The sequence below is a fragment of the Lipotes vexillifer genome, unplaced genomic scaffold (genome assembly GCF_000442215.2).
Source record: "Lipotes vexillifer unplaced genomic scaffold, Lipotes_vexillifer_v1.1 scaffold58, whole genome shotgun sequence".
Classification (NCBI taxonomy): Eukaryota; Metazoa; Chordata; class Mammalia; order Artiodactyla; family Lipotidae; genus Lipotes; species Lipotes vexillifer.
Window position 1 is genome coordinate 3,612,886 of NW_006781997.1, and position 20,541 is coordinate 3,633,426.

Consider the following 20,541-nt stretch of genomic DNA (forward strand, 5'->3'; position numbering starts at 1 on the left):
AGATATTTATAACCAGACCAGAAGGTTGTTTAAAGACATCATGATTAGGTGAAAGGTAAACTCTGACTGCAGACTGTAGTAAAGCCAAATGAGATCAGGTAGCGGGTTAATCGTCAGTACTGAAGTGAGTCCCCTCCCCGTTATCCCTCTCACATTCTTGCCCAGCTTCCTCCAGTGAGGCGAACCCCCAAGACAGTCTAGTCCACTTTCGGATGACTAATTGCTAACAAGGTTTCTTTCTATTTCACTATAATCTTATAACCTTCACCCTTTGGTCCTAGTGCCACCTGCTTGCAGCCACATAAATTGTCTGAACCAATGACTCAATTCTGGCTGCACACTAGGGTCAACTGGGGAGTCTTTAAACCGGCTAGGTTCTTTGTGGCTGTCTGGAGGGGTGGGATAGGGAGGGTGGGAGGGAGGGAGACAAAGAGGGAAGAGATATGGGAACATATGTATATGTATAACTGATTCACTCTGTTATAAAGCAGAAACTAACACACCATTGTAAAGCAATTATACCCCAATAAAGATGTTAAAAAAAAAAAAAAAATCTAATGCCCAGGGCTTCCCTGGTGGTGCAGTGGTTGAGCGTCCACCTGCCGATGCAGGGGACACAGATTCGTGCCCCAGTCCGGGAAGATCCCATATGCCATGGAGCGGCTAGGCCCGTGAGCCATGGCCGCTGAGCCTGCATGTCCGGAGCCTGTGCTCCGCAAAGACAAGGAAATATATACATGCTAAGTTTATTTATTTATTAATTTTTTTAAGATTTTTTTTTTTTTGATGTGGACCATTTTTAAAGTCTTCATTGAATTTGTTACAATATTGCTTCTGTTTTATGTTTTGGTTTTTCGGCTGTGAGGCATGTGGGATCTTAGCTCCCTGACCAGGGATCGAACCCACACCCCTTTCATTGGAAGGTGAAGTCTTAACCACTGGACCGCCAGGGAAGTCCCTACATGCTAAGTTTAAATAAAGCATGTAACAAAGCAGTATGCATGGTGTAATTAAATTTTAAAATATATATGAACTGCAAATATGTGTACTACAAAAGTAATATGCCCTGTAAATGGTACCAATGTATAACAATACTTATCTGTATTTTCTGACTTTCTCACAACTGATATGTATTTCTTTGTAACAAAAGATAACAGGTCACTCAAGAAAACATTTTGGAAGTTTCTTATAAAACTAAACATGCTACAACCGTAAGTCCAGCAATTGTACTCTTGGTTGTTTATTTCAGAGAAATGAAAAATCTGTTCACACAAGAACGTGTACATGAATGTTCATAACAGTTTTACATGTAATAGCCTCAAACAGAAACAACCCAGAATCCTTCACTGAGTGCATGGTTAAATAAATCATGGTACATCCATACTGTGGAATAGTACTCAGCAGTAAAAAAGGAGCTACTAATATATAAAACAATATGGATGAAAATCCAGAGAATTATGCTGAGAAACTATGCTGTGAAAAAAGTCGATCCCAAAAGGTTACATACTATATAATTCCATTTACATGGAAGTGACAAATTTAGAGAAATGGAGAATAAATTAGTGGTTTCAAGGGGTTAAGGAGGTGGGTGACAGATAAGTAAGCATGGCTATAAAAAGGCAACAAGAACAGCCCTTGTAGGGATGGAAATATTCTGCATGTTAACTGTGTCGATGTTAATATCCTGATATTATACCACAGGTTTGCAAGATGTCACCAATGGGGGAAACTAGGTAAAGGGTAAATGGGAACTCTGTATATTTCTTAAAACTGCATATGTATCTACAATTATCTTGAAAGTTTGATTTAAAGGAAGACAATAGGAATCAATTTTAACTAGAGAAAACACCTATTGTGTTTTCTTACCTTAAGGAAATTTATCTGTTAAATGGTAACAGTGAAAAGCATTGCTTTAACAGTGAAATGTATAGTGAAAAGCATTGCTTTAAGAATTAAAAAACATCTATGACACCTCCAAATAGGTGAGTACAGGGATGTAATTTTCGGATAACACAGGTTCCCTTCCGATGGCACGATGACAGGGTACTACACGGTTTCCTCCTCCCCAAAGTTACTTATCCTAAGTTAGCAGTAACATACAAATGATGAGAGAAGATGATGAAGTTGGGAGAATTAGAATTTACCTGGTTCATCAGCCTTCCCAGTTTCTGATACTTGTTTATGTAGAGAGCCCCAGGTCTAACCAAAAGTCAGTGGAAGTATGAGGAGTGACAGACTCAAATATGAACAAGCACTGCTCAGGGACCCCTTTTCAGGTATTTGTTCTCAAATTCAGAGAACATCAGCCTCACGGAGGAGCAGACTCCCCCAGGTGCATCCCCAGATGCTGATTCTGTGGCTCAGGGGTGTGGCCCAGGAATCTGCATTTTTAGCAAGTACCCCTGGTGAAAGCAGAGTTTCCAGAACACTGCTATGGAGGATGCTGAGAGCCGAACTGGATCCGGACTGCCCAAGAAGTGACTGTAGTCCTTCATCAGAACAATAGGTCTCAGTCATCTTTCCTCAAGGACGATTAAAGGAATTCTTCTAGTTGGACCTTATAAAGACAATTACAGGAGGAAGTGCTGAGAACAGAAGTCATGCTGAGGGATGGACTAGATGTGGATGCTTAGCTGTAGAGGAGAGACAGAAAAATGGCAGCCACTGTGCTGTACTGATGAGACCCCGGCCGAGTAGTCCCCAGGGCTCTGGAAAAGAATTGGGTGTGTTTGGAGGGGGATTCTGAGGGAAGGTGGTCCTCCTAACACTGTGGTGGGGAGCAATGGGGGGAACATGCTGAGACTTTACTTTTTACCCTTATGAGGACCAGGGTGCACTCAGGAAACAGATTGTACCAACTAGACAACAAATTACCAACAACGTACAAATGCTGTCCAGCAATAGACAATTTCTTTAAGCTGCCATTTTTGCCACCACGCTTGGCAGAAGTTTCCATGTAAAACAGGGACTCAGCATTTTATCCCTATCTGCTGCCATGGTTGCTTTCTTCACCTCTCATCTTTCAGATCTGTTTCTGGTCCTCCCAGCTGCCAACCTTGTTTGTAACCTCTTTTCCACCCGTGTCTGCTCTTCTTGGTCTGTTTCTTGGCTATGATTTTGGCTTAGCACAGTAATATTTCTGACCATTCACTTCTGCTGCTTGGCCTCTGGTCATCCTCTCAAGTACTTACTCCCTCCAGCTCAGCACTTCTCCGGGAACCTCCAAACCCAGTGTGACCTGGTTGAACATGCCCTGCCCACCAAGATGCCCTATCAACTGGCCACATCCGTGAGATGATGACATTACCTGTAATACTGCTGGTGAAGCACTTGGCTAGAAGTGGCCCAGAGCAGCGCCCCTTTTCTTCTGTCTCTTCTTCTTTGGCCTGTCCTAATTTGGTCTTATCTGTTTGGGTATCCCTTACTTGTCCTTTTGCACACTGACCTTTTTCATAGTCCCCACTGACCCTTATCTTACAGGACTAGTTAAAGAATGGCAAGCGGGTCTCTTCTCACATACCAACTCTAGTCCATTGTTAATGAATCAGTGAGTGTAGTGTTTAAAAAATAGCCTCTCATAGCACACCTCAGTGGGCCATAACGAATGTCATGCCTGCCTTGGGTGAGGATGTGGGTAGAGTCTTAACACTTGAAGAGATTGCCATCTTTGTACTGAATAGTTTCTTCTTTAGGGCTGACATAATAAAAACTATTTTGAATGCATTAGCATTTTCCATTCACATTTGCTATAAAAATACATGCAAAACAGAAACTGCAGGAACTGTGTCTTTTCTCCAATGCGAATACACTCTTCTGGTGCCTTTGGCAGAAACCATTTGGCAGTTATAGCTTGAGAATTGTACAAGACTCCCTAGCTTTAGGCTGGAAAAAGAGTAGCTTCTGGGGTGAATGATGTCAGAAAAACTGTCCCCCATTATTTGAAAGCCTTTCCCTCTAGAGCTGTTTCTTATCTTTCACTATCAAATGTCTGTAGTGACTAGTCTCTTATGACAAAAGGTTGCTTCAGTCTTATAGTTGGAATGTGAATACCCAGGTCATAGGGGTTAGCACACAGAGGTGCATTCCTGCTTCTCCATGCAAAATCACAAAATTGGGGCAATTCCAGGGTTAGCACACAGAGGTGCATCCCTGCTTCTCCATGCAAAATCACAAAATTGGGGCAATTCCACAGCAGAGTATTCCTACCTATATGCATTTCTTCCTACAAAGTATCATCTTCAGAAAGGAGCACTGACTCCACTTACCTTGTAGTGGAAGAGAAACAATCCACAGAACAAGCTGTACAGATCTGCGGTGAGCAGGGAGAGGTTGACTGAAGTGGCGCTGGTTTTCTTTATGACCACTGGCATGAAGCTGTAGAGACCAAACATGCAGGCACTAAAGCCAACGTACAGCAGTCCTGATGGGGAGAGGAAAGAGAGGCGACGTCACAGCCTCCTCCAGGGCCTCTGTGGATCCACAGTGGGTGAAGGAAGGGGAATGGTGCCCCCGACTTATCTTTCACTCTATTAACGGATGTTTATTATTGGGTAATACATAGCTAAAACATAGAGTAAAAAGTGAAAATCTGCACGTGGAACAAAAACCACATGCTCCTCACACATATATGATGTTTTGCTTCTTGTGGGAAGGAGTACCTCTTAGTGGCTACAGTCAGAACATAGGGTCAAGTCTTCTAAATTCTATTTCTGGTTGTGCTATAAGTAGTTTCTAGTACCCATGTCTTTTAAAACATTTTTTCATTTCTTTTTTATTTGCAACACAGGAACAAAACTACTTGGTATTGTGTATCGCTCACAACGATGAATAACTACACAGTCCTTAAAATGGAAGGGCTTACATGACAAAGAGATGTGCACTAAGTCCGAGTACTGCACTGAAGTCCTAACTGTGTGACCTTGCGCAAATCACTTCATTGCTTTGACACAAGATGATCTGTCAGTTTCTTCCAGATTTGTGAATCCTGCTCAGCCCTACCGCCAACACCAGAGTCCTAGTCCACCATCACTCTTCCTAGCATACTGTGGGCTCTCACATGCAGCCTCTGCTGTTTTAGAAATAGATAGGTAAATGCTTTGTGGACCATCAGAGAACGAAGTTTTGCAAAACAAAGATAATAAAGAAGAAAAAAATGCCCTTAAAATGCCATATGATCCGTCTCTCATCCTCTGAAATTCTCTCTCTTTCTCTCTCATTATAACTAGATACACAATTGTTAATACTAATTCCATAAGTACATAATTTTGTTGAGTCCCAAACAGAAGATTATGGCTAAATCTAGAGTTTGGTTCATCACTTCCCAGATGTTGATGCCACACAAATGTAGAAGAATTATGCTCATTTCTCTACCTTGAAAGAATAAGGCACAGAATAAGCATAAGTAACGCGATTCAGTGGATCTCTGGGCATTTTTATATAATAAAATATCCAACATTTCCAAAGGAACCTTGATTACACGTGTCTGCTTTAGGCTGTGGGCAGATTACTTCCCTTGAGTCCTGTGAATTTTGGAGGATTTGGTAGGTACTAGACATCCAGTCCCTGTGACTGAGAAGAACAGGGATCCCTCCATAGAGAAATTTGGTTTTTCCATATGAAAAGCATTTCAGGGCATGAATCATTACTCTATATGTTTCTGATATTTAAGGAAAGTTTAAGGAAAGCCATGCCAAGTCTATATAAGGATTTTATTTTGAACACTAAGTAAGCAAACTCAGTACAACAGCCCCCTCTAGTGTGGTGGAAATGCCCTAAGAGGAAACTGGAATAATCACTTTTCTCGTTCAGTAAATTACGCAAGTCCTCTCGTGGATATTCTGTCATAGTAATGTCAGATAGCTTTTGGCTCTCCATCAAAGTTTTAATTCCCTAAAAATGTTCAATTTTCCTGTACTTGGGTTTCATGATACTTAATAATTCATTTTCCTTTTAACCGTTAATAAAAATGCAATATTAAATAACCTATGATTAATCCATGAAAAGACATAAAAATTAATTCAGTATTCCTTTAAGGAATCTGAGATGAACAGACTAGGGATAAAATATACCCTAAATTAATCCACTAAAAGTAATCAAACTTGACCAGAACATAGTCCAGGAACCAGAGCCTTAAAATTTTTTTTTTTTTTCAATTATACGTGACTGGGCTAGGAAGTTCCACAATCCTACCCTCCCATCACCTTACCTAGCACACTATGGACTGTGTGTGAGATCTGTGGATCTCTATGTGAGATCTGATGTTTTATATTCACTCAATTATTCACCCATGTATTCACTGAGTACCTACTATGCTCTAGGGACTCTGCTATGGGTTAGCAATACGATGGAAAACAGGATAGACAGGAAGCTTAGAGTTGGTATTAGTACTACGAAGGAAGAAAAGGGTTGCTATGAGGAATGACAGGGGGCTTGCTTTAGGAGGGGTGGAGGTGGCACTTACCTTGAATGATGAAGGACTAAAGGAGATTGCCAGGGGAAAAATAATTTAGGCAGGAGGACCTACAAATGAAAAGACCCTGATGGGATCCAGGAGCTGCCAGAGGCCAGAATATCTGAGCAGGATGAACAGAGTGAGGCAGTGATAAGAGAGGAGGTTGGAAAATTAGGCAGGGGCTGGATTACGTGGGGCTTTGTAGGTCTTAGAAAGAAATTGATCTTATTCTAGTTGTAATGGGAAGCCACTGAGGAGTTTATAGCAGGTGGCTAACATCTGATCTACATTTCTAAAAGATGACTTTGGTTACTGTGAAGGAGAAAAGCACAGAGGAGACCAGTGAGGAGTGCAGGGTCTCAGTCCAGGCAAGAGATGCTGGTGGCTTTGCTGGGAGTGGCAGTGGAGATGAAGGGAAGTGGCTGGTCTGTGAAGACTCAACACGCCCTGCTGGTAGACTGGATGTGGGTAGTGAGGAAAAGGACAGCGTCAAAGACACCTATGAGTTCACATGGGCTCTGGCTAATTTAGAAGCTGGGTGAATCAAGATGCCATTTACTGGGCTTCTCTGGTGGCGCAGTGACTGAGAGTCCGCCTGCCGATGCAGGGGATGCGGAAAAGCTCTATTTTGAACACGTTAGGTGTTAGATGCTTCCGCATCATCCAAAAGAATCTGTCCAGTAGCGAGTGGATACACAATTGGCAGCTCAGAGAAGAGGTGTGACTTTACAAGCAAATTGGTGAGCCAAGGAGTGTAAGAAAATAGATACACAGCAGAGTTTCACTCTACTCATCAGGCTACCTTGAGATGCTCCAAGCTTAACCACTCTAGACCTGTTCTTAAAAACTGCAGAAATTAAATTTAGAGGGATAGGAGTGAAATATATACACCATCATAGTTAATCACTTTGCTGGGTCAACTAATGTTTTTGTGTGTGAATATCCTGTTTTGTGAGCAAAGCATGGTCAGCCAAATGAACACATGATTAAGTGGAGAGTGGGAATGCAGTATTGCTGCAATTTACTGATTTGTTGTTCTTAGATGGACATTAGCTAGTTAATGGATGTAAGTGATGCATCTGAAGGCCCAACTTGCTGTGCATGTGGGGTTTTCAAACAATCGATTGACACGATCAAACAAACGGACTGAATTACTTTTTGACTGACAACCGCATGATGGGTGCAATAACTATATTTACAAAGTATCTGTATAACCATTTCTTATTTGAAATGATTTCCCTCTCACTAAAGACAGAATTTGGTAGCTCTTGTCCTCATGTACCAAAGAGATTTAAGCTAAAGAAATTGGAAAGAATACTACCAGCTAATACTGATTGAGCACTTGCTATGTGTCATGTACTTTATGTTCATTAATGAATCTCCATAACAGTATAATGCCATTGCTGCCATTACTATCCTCTTTACACACGCGAGGAAATAGGCTTATAGAGTGTATCAGTCAAAAAACACAGTCTATACCATGTTCAAAAGAGGAAATATAATATGGGGCACAAGTTAAAAAGGTGTTTGAACAGGTGATGGGGAAACAGGGATGGTGAGGCAACCCAGACATTAGCAATAGCGGTAAATTATTCACACCCCTGGAGCCAGAGGGATCCAGGGAGGAGGCCATGTTACCAGAGGTCAGAAGTCAGGGAAGCCCAGCAGAGGAATAATCAGAGGACACTCAGCCATTTCTAGAGACCTGACCTAAAAGAAGGAGACACACCGTGGTTTCTTTCTTCCTCCCACCCTCCAGTCCCCTTCTACTGCTTCCCATTGGCCAAATCTAACTGAAAGCCAGTTAACAAAGCAGCTGGGAAGCATTGTTTGTTTTGCATGAGTCAGTCGTCAGCCTCTGCAATGCAGAGCAGGGTAACGGTAAGAAACAGATCTGTGAGCAAACAGGCAGAAGACAAGCTTATAGAGGTTAAGTAGCTTGCCCTCAGGTCACTCAGGCTGCCTGAATTTAAATTCTGAGCACATACCACTAACCTATGTGGTCTAATTATTATGAAGAGAAATGGGGCTTGGATGAGGCATCCTATTTGACGGTAATGAGCATCTCATTTTATATATGATATATACACAACACATCATATATACATGATACATTATGTGACATGTGCTATATATGCTTATATATGATGGATATGGTAATATACATGTATATAGTACGTGTCTGTGTATGCTGCATATATTTTATCTCATCACTTTGGGATCCCACTGGTGTCACTGGTGTTCTTTTACTTCCCTTTGACTAGACTAGATTTTTAAAACATTATTTTTAATTCTTAAAAATAAAGGCAAGGTAAGATGGCTTCTCAGGACATATGCACTAAGGCACCAGGATGGGGGGATGACTCAGAGAGTGCAAATTAGTCCCACCACAGGCAGCCGTGAGCCCAGAGAAACGGCCTCAGTTCCCCAGGCCTCCAGTTCGGCATCGGTAAAAAGAAAGGCTGTATTCTTAATGATCTTTAAGGTCTTTCCTGCTCTGTGGCCTCATTACTGCATCTTCAGGGAAAGGTCAAATCTCTTGTTTTGGCCTCTAGGACAAAACCAAAACCAAAACCAAAACCAAAGAAAGCATCACCCACGGCAAGAAAAGTGAAGCCCCAGCGCACCACGAACTGGTGTTGGCTGACCCAATGCACACTTTTTCTTCCTCTGACACTGGACTTGCACGTCAGCTAACACCTGTTCACACGTCCTTCAACACAATATGGCAAAATTGGATAAAGGGAACGCTTAAGCTAGTTATTAGATTTCTGTCTAATCTGTCCACCTGCTCCACAGGAGGACATTTTAGCTCTGTTAGGTCCTACATTTCACTTGAGTTTCATGATTACATAACCAGACCCATTCGTTCTGTTCAGTAGAGTAAAACAAAGAAATAAAAACAAAGAGCATCAATAAATGAATGTTATCTTCTTGCTTTTAATTACTTTTTCATCTTGCAATTGGCCAATATTATTAGAAAATAACAGAATCTGTTAAAAAATGCTTTCCAAATCCAGAAAATATGAAACACGTTTATTACCCCACTTGCTCCATTGAAAAAAAATCTTTTTACTTTGATAAAATGGCAACCATAGGAGCTGTCCAAGAGACAATATGATGGGGATTATTGATGTGGAGAGAGGGAAGGGAGAGAAACGCGTCGACAGATACTGGGAGATATAGTCTTGGGTTTTGGTCTCTTAACTAAGACGCTGGGAGCGCTCCACCAAGACACAGTGATCAGAGCTTGGCACTCTTGGGTGATTTCCCACGGAGCATGGGGAGGCCTTGATGGGAGGCTGATCCCTTTGATGTCCCCTAGCCTCTAGGGTCCATGAGTTCCAGTAGCTGCTATACCATCTCCTGGTTTCCCAGAAAGAAAGGGCAATGCCAAGCCTAAGCCTCCTGCCCTGTCTCCACCGCTTCCCTTTTGTCTATATGTTTGTAAGATGAGAAAGGGCAGGACAGCCCGTCTCCTTTGCTTGTCATTCATTTGCTCATTTAATAAACATTTATTCACTGAATTTTATGTGCCTAGAACTGAACCAAGCAGTAGAACATTGTAGTAGGTCAGGATGAGGTAGGAGGACGAAGATGGCCATGGTGTAAAAACACTCAACCCGTATTCGTGCTTCAGAAAGAAAAGATGAATATTAGGTTCCTTTTCTAGACCATCTGAGCCTCATTTCCAGTCAGAAATTAAACGAATGGTTTTATGATGCGTTCCCTTCATCATCTCGGACCACAGGAGATTGACATTTTAATGGCAATACAAGGGCTCAGAATAAAACTACCTTTTGATGACATATTTAACTAACACTGAATTATAACAGAACCTTGGTGGACATGCACGTGACATCCACATAATTAGAGGACAAATTATTTTTTATTAGTGCTACTACTATTAATATAAAATTAATTTATACTCATGGACCACTGCATGTGAAGTGTTACCAAGCACAGGTAACATCCTGGCTCTGAGAATCACAAAGGCCAAGGCAGCTGTAACCTGCAGCTGGCTTCCTTTCCCAGCCGCATTCCTCTCCCCCCTACAATCCCTTCTCTCTATTGATTTTCATTTAATTGTATCAACTCGGGAGAAATTAAACGGCAGGACTCTGTGACAGACACAAGGGCTGGGGAGCCCTTGAAGTCACTAGAGATAACCCCAGGGGCAGTTGTGCATAATTCTGTAGCACCTGGTGTGCCTTCAGGGGCAATTCTGTCAGCAGCAAGTCAACCCTGGATGCTTCTGGGTCAAGGATAGGTAAAGTGGTGCAGGGAGCTTTATGTCACTGTTGTCCTTGTTCGGAGAAGCAGAATTTGACTGAAGCTGTCAGTTCCATGAAAGCTCATATAAGCTGGAGATGGCTCAAACGGCCAGCTTCAGAGTGGGGAATCACCTGTATTTTCACCCGGGCACACACTTCCCAAGCATGCCCATAAGCCAAGCTCTGTGCTCACTGCTGGAACCCAGGCATCTTGGTATAGACACTGAGGGGATTTTAGGGCTGAGGAGAGGTCAGTCCCATCTAGGGCTTGCTGAGTGATCATTATTAGAGCATCACCTGGGATCTTAAATCCTTGTCCTAAATTTTTTTTAGAGAAAAGTGACTTTAGAAACAGGTGGCATCTAGATGCCCTGGCTGACTATTAAGTAGCTCAAAGTCTGTCTGGTATTTTCCACCAAGTCCAGATCAATTAACCATGTCTTTTGTACAAACTGCTCCCTTCTGAAAAGGTTTTCATGGGTTCAGAATGCCCATTACCTTGTTTTCTTCTGTGCCTTTTTGTTCAGTTTTTTTCCTTTACTAAAAGTGCCACTTTTTAATGATCACGTCAGTTTGGTGTTTCTCAGCTGGAGCAAATTGCTGTCATTTGTGTCCCACCACTGCCTCGGGGCATTTTTTCTTTCCAGTTGGTCTTTAGCATAATAACATACTTCTGTGTCTACACTAATGGCATCTTGGCGATGATAATGGGCAGAGGCTCAATTAAGAAACGTTATGAATCATACAGTTCAGTCTCTTCTAGTGTGTACGAATCCCTAAAGTGACAAGGGGGTTTCCTTTTCTTTTGTCCCTTGCAGTCTAAGTCCTTCCCTTGTTTGTGCCTCACCGCCACCCCTGTCGCTCTCCATACGTTATTTCTCAGGTTTACTAAAAAAAGCATCTTAGGTGAGCAAAGCCCTTACCTATTTGCCAATCCCAGGGCACCTTCAACAGCTCCTTGTGCTCCATTATAGCTCTGTGAATTGAAAGAAAGCACACCTGATAAGCAACGCGTCCTACTTCTTTTTTCACTTACCAGATTTATACAAATCATGAAGCAATCAATTGAATTTCAAAAATTACTCTGGATCACGCAGAGGCGAGTCTCATTAGGCAGCCCAGCCCAAGGTTTATCCCTGCAGGATCTTGTTTGGTGAGTGAGCCAGTGCGCATGGTGGAGCACAGACCCTCGGCAGTCCTTCTCACTCAGTCTGCCTCTAGCCTTTGCGTCTTCTTGCTTAGATGCTTTCTCAAAAGTATATGGCGAGGTTGCAGGTTTAATCAGTTTTCTGATTAAGCACTCTTCAGGGCAGTGGTTCTCAAACTTAAATGTACAAAACCGCCACCTGGAGAGCACGTTAAAACAGTTTCCTGGGCTTCCCAGGTGGTGCAGTGGTTGAGAGTCCGCCTGCCGATGCAGGGGACGCGGGTTCGTGCCCCGGTCCGGGAAGATCCCACATGCCGCGGAGCGGCTGGGCCCGTGAGCCATGGCCGCTGAGCCTGCGCGTCCGAAGCCTGTGCTCCGCAATGGGAGAGGCCACAACAGTGAGAGGCCTGTGTACGCACCCCCCCGCACACACACAGTTTCCTGGGCCCCATTCCTCGAAAGTCTGATTCAGTAGATCTGGGTGGGGCCCATGGATGTGTGTTTCTGACAAGTTTTCATGCGGTGCCAGTGCCGCTGGTCAGAGAACTACACTCTGAGAACCACTGTTCTGGAAGAGGGCCAGGAGGGGAGGGAGCACGGCTCCACCGGTGTCCCTCTGGTTTCAGTGTGCCCTCAGTGTATCCCGTTTGCCAAACACACTCATATGCCACTTCCACTATTTTGGCAGCAGTGTTTCTGAAGGGCTCTGTCAGCTCTAACAGCCTATAACTGAAGCAGATGAGTGCTAGATCTCTGAAGATATTTTTTTGGGTCCAAGAATAATAATCCATAAAATGAGCCATCCATCTACAAAATGTTGGTTAGGAACAGTTGAACTAGGCTATTTCTTTTCCTCTTACAAAGCTGAAGCACCAAATTTAGGAACTTTAAAATGCCAGCATGCTTTCAAAATGAACCAAAAATAAATCTTTCTTAGAGAGTCTTCCCATGTCCTTGCCTTGTTTGCTATGGAGTTTTTCACCTGTATCTCAGGATACCGAAGTTTGGAGGATTCTTGGAAACAGCCTATTTGCAAAACCAGTTTAAAGTGATACCAAAATAGCTTCCATAAATAATTTCAGACACTGCCCCAGTACAAAGAACTTACTTTGTAGAAAGTGATTTGGTGAAATCAGAATTACTTGCTTTGCAGAGAGGGATTTGCTGAAATTAGACTGGAGGTTATACTATCCTTCTTTATCTCTTATGTGAAACTAAAATCCATGGCCTTTATTGATGGAAAATTATGCTTTGTTTGACACTTATTCTTGTAACAACTTCTGAGGCCTAGTCAGTGATGACTTATATGTTCCAATGCCAGAATTATTGCAAAATTGTTGTTTCTGACTTTTTGATGCTTAGTGAATGCCTGTGTTATATCTTCACTCGTTTAAGGAAAATGGAAACACTACATTTCTAAGAGATGAATTTGTTTTTTGTTTGGTTTTTTTTTGGCCGTGCGCACTGCTTGTGGGATCTTAGTTCTCCTACCAGGGATTGAACCCGAGCCATGGCAGTGAAAGTGCTGAGTCCTAACCACTGCGATGCCAGGGAATTCCCTAAGAGATGAATTTGAAATATGGTTCACTTGTGCAAATCCATGGGCAATAAAAGAAAAAATTTATAAAAGGAAAATTTAAACTATGAGTTTTCTAGTGGTGGTTACTAGTAAGACTAGTTTACTGGTTGTCAGTAGTAAACAGAATGCCTCTTTTTGGAAGTGCATCAAATCATGGCATTTACACTTAGTTTGTCTGTTTCTCTAAGTAAAACCTCCTTGGCTGGTTTGAGAGAATCAATGTACTTCTCATGTGTTCTTGTAAATTATCTTCAAAGTCCATTAAATATATCCATTAAAAATTCATTTAGTTTGGAAGAAGTTTGCTAATAAAGATATTGAGTTTTTCAGAAATCATGTGGGAGGTTGGTGACAGGTTCCTACCTTTGATTTTTGTAAAATAAAGCAAACAACCATACCCCAAATGAAAAAAAAGTTGTAAGAATAAGCTCTAAGAGTATCGACTGCCTGAATTTCTAATTTTTACTCACAACTGAATTCCACTGAAAAATGCCCCGAAGAGTCCAATCATTCCCAGGAATTCCACTCGGCTCAGGGTTCGGATGATGTATTCTTCCCAGATGTTAGAGATACCGTAGAGCGTGGCTCCCCCTAAGACCAGAAGGTCCCCTACCAGCTTATTTTCCCCTAGGAACCAAAAAAACAGAGGAAGCTTTATTAAAATTTTCCTAACAAGAATTTGGCATCGGCAAAATCAGCTTCCTATGCCTATTCTTTTCTGACATTTTTATAGACGTTCTGTATTTTGCCAACTGAGATTTAGTAAAGTCCGTTTGTGTGTGCTCCAGTTACGTTGTGATATAAAAAGGTTGCCTATGTCCCCAACAAGAAGTCTTCCCTAGCTAAGAAAGGGACCAGTTTCTTCTAGATTGTACCCTCTCCATAAAGCCCCATGTCTTCTGTCTGAGCAAAAGGGATTATGGGTTGAAATTTTCAACTCCCCTAAAGTAAGTAACATAAGGGTGAAAATACATGTAATGCCTTATCACATTAGTATTTTTCTTCTTTCATAAAAATATCTATTTGTTCTAAATTCAGTTTTGGTTAGTTTTGGTTTCTGTCCAATCTCTCATAAATTCTGTACCTAGCTATTTCCTATACTTAGGCCAACTCTTTCCATTCCAGGAAGTGTGAAGCTAGGGAAGGACAGTGGAAATCAGCAGCCGGTGGCCTCACGGTGGGCTCGTACCCAAGGAGCCTCAGCTGTGTCCTGTGTAGTTGGCTCATGGGAGCTCAGCAGACATGCAGCTCTGGGGCAGAAGAAGGCGGGATTGGGAGGGCTCTCTCTCCAGCGTGATTATAAGGAAGAGACCCACCTTAGAGTAGCCTTAGATTTCCAGATTAGCTGGACAACCTAAAACTGCAGAGCCAGATGTTCACTGTACAGTTGGGAGCACTGCACATTCTCTAGGAAGAGGTTTCACATAAAAGAATCTGGGCTGGGATTGGGGAGAGACCTCTTCACTCACGTCTTTGTGGTCGCCCCTGGAGACACATTTACTCTAATTAGTGTCACTTTTTCTAAGACAGCTTCCCACTGCTGGTAAGGATCAGAGAGAGAAAAGATACCCCAAAAGGCAGGAGAGCTTGCCGGAGTTCAAGGGAATGGAGCTGAGAGTCTGGAACTGCGAGGGCTGGGAACCCTCCCGGGGCTCATGGGGAGTGGGTGGCCCAAGAACATGAGGAGGCTCCGATAAGGAACCAGACCTCATGGCTGTGTCCCTGGGTGTGTCTTCCAGGGAAATGAAGGTTGCTGTTACAGAGCAACCTGATGAATCTTTTTTTATGTGTCAACTAGAAAATCATGACAAAGCTTCTAATTTTAAGGAGTTCATTTGCGGAATAACCCATAAAGTAAAAAGTATCCATTACTAAGACTATAAAATTATAATGAACATGATTCAGTCACTTTTCAATAAGGACCCATTTCAGAATCTTGTGATGACATGGGGTCATTATTATGAATATCAATTATTGTTGTATTAGTGAAGTATGGAAGTGCTGCTCGATAGAATTCTTGCTTACATGAAATTAATTTTATATGAATGGATTCAGGAAAGTTAAATTATAATAAACTATTTTAATAGAAATTAGGGAAACATCAGTCCATCTTTTAAAAGTCCTAAAAAAGAGGCCACACTGTTTCAATGAATAGTCTCAACAATCTTTTTCAAACTCCACATTTATATCATTATGGTCTATTCTGTTAAGCCTTTGACTATATGGAATCTACTCCCGAGTACTTTGAATTTTCACCAATGCAGTGATAATTATTGTTAATAATGATACAATTTTGTGTAACTGCAAGTTTAGAAGTATTTCCTAAGTTATCGGTAACAAAGTGATTAAATATTACTTATTAAAATTTTACTAGTAAGTGTATTTATCAGTTTTTAAATCATTTGAAAGTGGGTACCTATACATAGAGCATGTATGAAATCTTAGATGATTAAATATAGTTAAACTAACTAGGACATGATTTTATCCAACCATATTGTATAATGCAGTGTTTGATATAATATTTTGTACCTACAATTTGTATCTAGTTAACTGGAAATTACAACATATTACTCTATGTTTCGTGCCCTATTAATGCAATAGATATCTGACATGGTAGAGTCAATTTCTCTGAAAGTTCACGGGGAAAATTATATCTAGCAAGTGTGTCATTTACGTATAATTGAAACCACAATGAGTGATAATGATTTGCAAATTTGGGGCAAATGTACACATTTGAAGTTATGAGAAGTTCATTCAACACAGTGCCTTCTTTCTCTCCTCTGAATTTCACACCACTGTCACTGCGTATGGCCCCCACTGCACTTTGCTCCACGTCTAATATTTGTTAACTTGCCTGTCTTCCCCTTCCTGTTTTCTTATACAGTAGGGTTGAAGGGCCTACTGTGACTTACTTCGCTTTACATTCTCTGCAGTCCCTAGCACAGATCCTGGCACATTATAGGTTCTCAATAAATGTTTAAATGAGTTGAGCCGATGGAAAAGGTCTTAATACATCTCATGGTAAAGATTTTGAGTGGTGACATCTTTCAATTCAGGTAGATATGGGTTCTAATCGCATCTCTGTCACTTATTAGCTGTTAAACATTGGGCGAGCTATAAAGTCTTTCTGACTTGTGTTGTCTTAATTTAAAATGAGGTTATGGCGAGGATACCGTAAAATAGTGTCAATAAGATTTAAAAATGCAAAATAATGTAAAATGCTTAACATAGCATCTGGCACTTGTTAAGTGTTCAGGAAATGGTGGTTAAAAAAGAGTGAATCAATCGTTCCCTTTGAATCACCACCTGTCTGTTTGGGTTGGCCATTTCTCATTTTGGATTGCTTCTTAGTTCTAAACAACCCAGTCATGACTGCTTTGCAAGAATTGGTTTTCCTTATTAGATTTTTGATTAAGTACTAGAAACACCATGTTTGGAGGGATACTTCTGTCTGTGTGGTTGTGGAAGGAGAAGACGGAATATTATTTAAAATCATTCCTTACCACTATTTCAAGAATAAATGGTGAATTATAGTATTCTAGAGTGCAGAAAGACTGCTAATGCAATTTATGAAAATGAACCCATCTCACTGAATATTTTTGAGTTTTAAATATGACCAACTGCTTTGTTTTCCTGGGACTCTCTTGGTTTTAGCACAGAAAGTCCCACTTCTGGGGAAACCCTTCTGTTCTGGCCTATCTGGGACAGTCATTCATCCTAATTTACTGCAATTGAACAATGGTACCTTTCTTACATGAGTCACAATTATGGAAGAATAAGTATTAAGTGGTGTAGCAGAAAGATTTCACATCTAGGCCACACCATTTAGTACTGGTGTGCACTTGCACATGTTTCTTATCTTCCCTGAGCCTTGATCTCTTCAGCTGTAACAATGAGAAAATACTTTCTTTGCATAATTAGGAGGATTAAATGAGATGATGTACAGGAACATGCCTGGCACCAATAAAACTGTCACTTTTAAAAATTATGTTTAATTATCTAATTCTTTGAAAATGTTTTCTCTCTTTTGAAATAAATATAAAATTATGTCTGGTAGTAAAGAAAATGTCATTATGGTTATATAACATCTTTGATAAGTGAACTATAAGATGCAATAAATGTATTATGGTAGAAAGAAGATACTTTGAAGAGCAAGAAATACATTTTATGATAAGGATCTATTTTAATTGAGTTTTATCTTAATCTTATTATTTTCTTACCTCCCCTTTTATATCTCTAAGTTTTCCAAGGAAAGTAGAAATGTCATGGAGAAATCTCTTTGGCCTTATTAAGTCATTTTTACACCCTCCAACCTCTATCATATTCTCAGGAGCCACTTTATTGCATGCCTTTCCCCCATGCATCAATAAATGCAGAGCTGGTCTCTCAGAGGAGACTTATAATGCTGGAGGAAGGTGGCAAAGAGGGAATACACATATTAGTCCCACCGATTTTCACTGACAAACTTGGAAAAAGACATCTCCTTTCAGCTGAGCTCAAAGGCATGGGAGCACCTATAGTGGATGATCAGTTGTTCCTGAGACAAGCATAGAATTGGAATGTAAGTGTTTTTGTGTCTGTCCCACTTTGTAGACCATTCCACAGGCTCCAAGGCAGAGTCTCCACAGCTGATATCAAAAGTGCTTGAGGACAGAATTTTCAAAATCCCAAGCTAAGGAGAACCGTGGACTAAGCAATATAAAAGGGACTAAGTCGGTCATCTTTTCCTGATACAGTGATGACAATTTAAATTGGGCTGAATGCCTGATTAAAGTTCTGGTGAGTGCCTGAAGGATTTAGAAAAGTTCCGTCCCTGGCGAATTAATGCAATTGAACCAACTCTACGGTAAGAGTGGTAACAAATGGAACATTTTTGATAGGGATGCACACAAAGATTATATTGTCCTCAAAATCAGTGTGTTATTTTCTTTTTTCAGGACATTTTATAAGATAGCTTAAATTGCTGCCTAATTTAATATTTTTTTAGTTGTAAAGCATGCCCAATCATTATTTTGTAAAATGAGACCTTGTATCCTAAATTTGGGCTGCTGTCAGAACATTATGCCATGTAGTTAGGCACCATCAGATGAGCATGGAAGGTACTCAACAATGATAAAACTTAATTCTGTTAACACTGGTACTTCATATGTTACAACAGGAAAGATGCTGTGGGCCTTAAACAGGTTCACACGGACCGATAAAACACCTCTCCAGCATGTTTCAGCTGCCCTGAACTCTTTTTAAAAATGACCACTTTTGAAAGACTCCCAAATGGACTTACTTTCTTTTTCTTAAATAGTACTAGTATCCCTTTCCTAACATTTCAATTGAAATCAAGAAAACATTTTTTACAGGATTAGTGAATACAGCCTAGTGAAATCAATTCAAATTTGTTTAACATTTTGGGCGTAAATATTTAGATTTATAATGACACTTGTCTTCCTTGACTATGGATACAAAATGATGGCCAGGGTGAATGGCTAGAGTTCAGCAAAGCAAAATTTTCATAAATAAGGGTACATGTTGCTTAGTCTGTATTTACACAGTTCAAGCAAAGCTGAGAAAGTGTAATTAAATTAGGACTTTATAACAACTGGGCATGTTGCAGCAGACAAAAATATTGTCTGATTGGTCCAAAGAAATGATCTATATTGGGATCATGATGGGTATACAGCAAAAACTAGCCTTTTCATGTAATATATATCAATATCCCATAGAACCACTATTTCATAGAACAGAATTTGGGAAAAGCTGGCATAGGTATTTTTAGTCCATCTGTTGTGGTGGGGACTGATTACGTTGTGTAGGCAGCATATGGAGAGGACAGAGGCTGTCTCTCTTTTGCTGTGTTGTATCTTCAGCTCCCAGCAATGTGGGAGAGGAAAGGAAGCCTGCCCAGGAGGTCAGGAGACTTGGGTTCTAGTCTCGGCTCTGTGACCTTGGGCAGCTCACTTGGCTTCCCTTTGTCTTGGAGTTTTTGTGTGCCAAATACAAAGGAGCCGAACAAGGTCCCTTTCAGTCATAAAGTTCTGTGGTATAACTTAAAAATATAAATAACTTTCATTTCAGGTATTTCTTGTGACCTAGTCTTAAAAAGAAATGCCCCAATTTTAACTTTTTATCTCTAATTCCCTAGAAGAAAAGGCAATTCCAAAACTACAGAAGAGTGGGTACTTTCTATCCTATTCCTGATGTTAACAAAGAATGTCATTTTTTTTCTTGCCCCCTGAAATCTTCTGTAACTCAAGGATTTTTGGTACATTTTAAAGAATTACAATGCTTTAAATGTGGTCCTCTGGAAAGCATTCTGGATTAGGGCTCCTCAGAAGATTCATAGCAATTTGATGAGTAAACCTTGAAGCTTTGTAGGTCTACAAGATAATGACATGTGACTGTTACCCAAAACCTCCCCACAAATACACCAACAAAAAACATGCATGAGGAGCCTGCACTTAGCTCTCCCTCATAAAATTATCGAGAATTCCTAATCCAGGCTCCGAAGTTTAAATATCCACTCTTAGGCCTGTATGCCTACCTTCACCCAGTAGTCTGAAAGCTCAGTCTTTCTCTGACGCGGGAGAGAAGGCATTGGCGGGTGGGGTGTGGGGAAGGTCCCTGTGGCTCGGGAGTGGCCTGACCCACTGACACCATCTCTAACCAGCTGGTCTGGATCAGGCAGCTTTGACCCCCAACGCATCCTCCAAGTGGGTCCTGACTCTCAGCTTTAAACACCATCTGAATGTTTCTGAGTTCCTGTAGAATGGGCATGAAAGCTGTATTTTGCTTCCTTTGTTCACTAAAGAAATATGTATGAACACCTCCTATGTGCCACTGTCCTAGGTGTAGGGGAACAAACACAGGTAAGACACAGACAGTAGGAAGCCCAGGTTCCTTGTTTCCACCAGGAACCGTGAACATTCCACGTCTTGCCTTGGTCTCACCCACAGAGGCAAGTAACCCGGTGAACACGAAGACTCACCTGCTCCCTGATGCCTTCCCACAAGCACATCTGCGCCCGCCATGCATCCCATTCCCAGGATGCAGACGATGATGCCGAGGAAATGCACAGCCTTGTACCGGATCAGCAGGA

The 20,541-nt window shown here is 41.2% G+C and overlaps 1 protein-coding gene across 1 annotated transcript in view; it reads right to left on the reverse strand.

Moving 5' to 3' along the window:
- SLC35F1 (solute carrier family 35 member F1) overlaps positions 1–20,541 on the reverse strand; it is a 425,524-nt gene that overhangs the window by 24,298 nt on the left and 380,685 nt on the right. The window contains exons 5-8 of the mRNA XM_007454914.1: positions 20,431–20,541; positions 13,922–14,078; positions 11,649–11,701; positions 4,266–4,420 (exon numbers count right to left, since the gene is read on the reverse strand). The exon at positions 20,431–20,541 is cut by the window's right edge and continues 8 nt beyond it. Coding sequence (XP_007454976.1) covers positions 4,266–4,420; positions 11,649–11,701; positions 13,922–14,078; positions 20,431–20,541 — 476 coding nt within the window. The remainder of the gene's footprint in view (positions 1–4,265; positions 4,421–11,648; positions 11,702–13,921; positions 14,079–20,430) is intronic.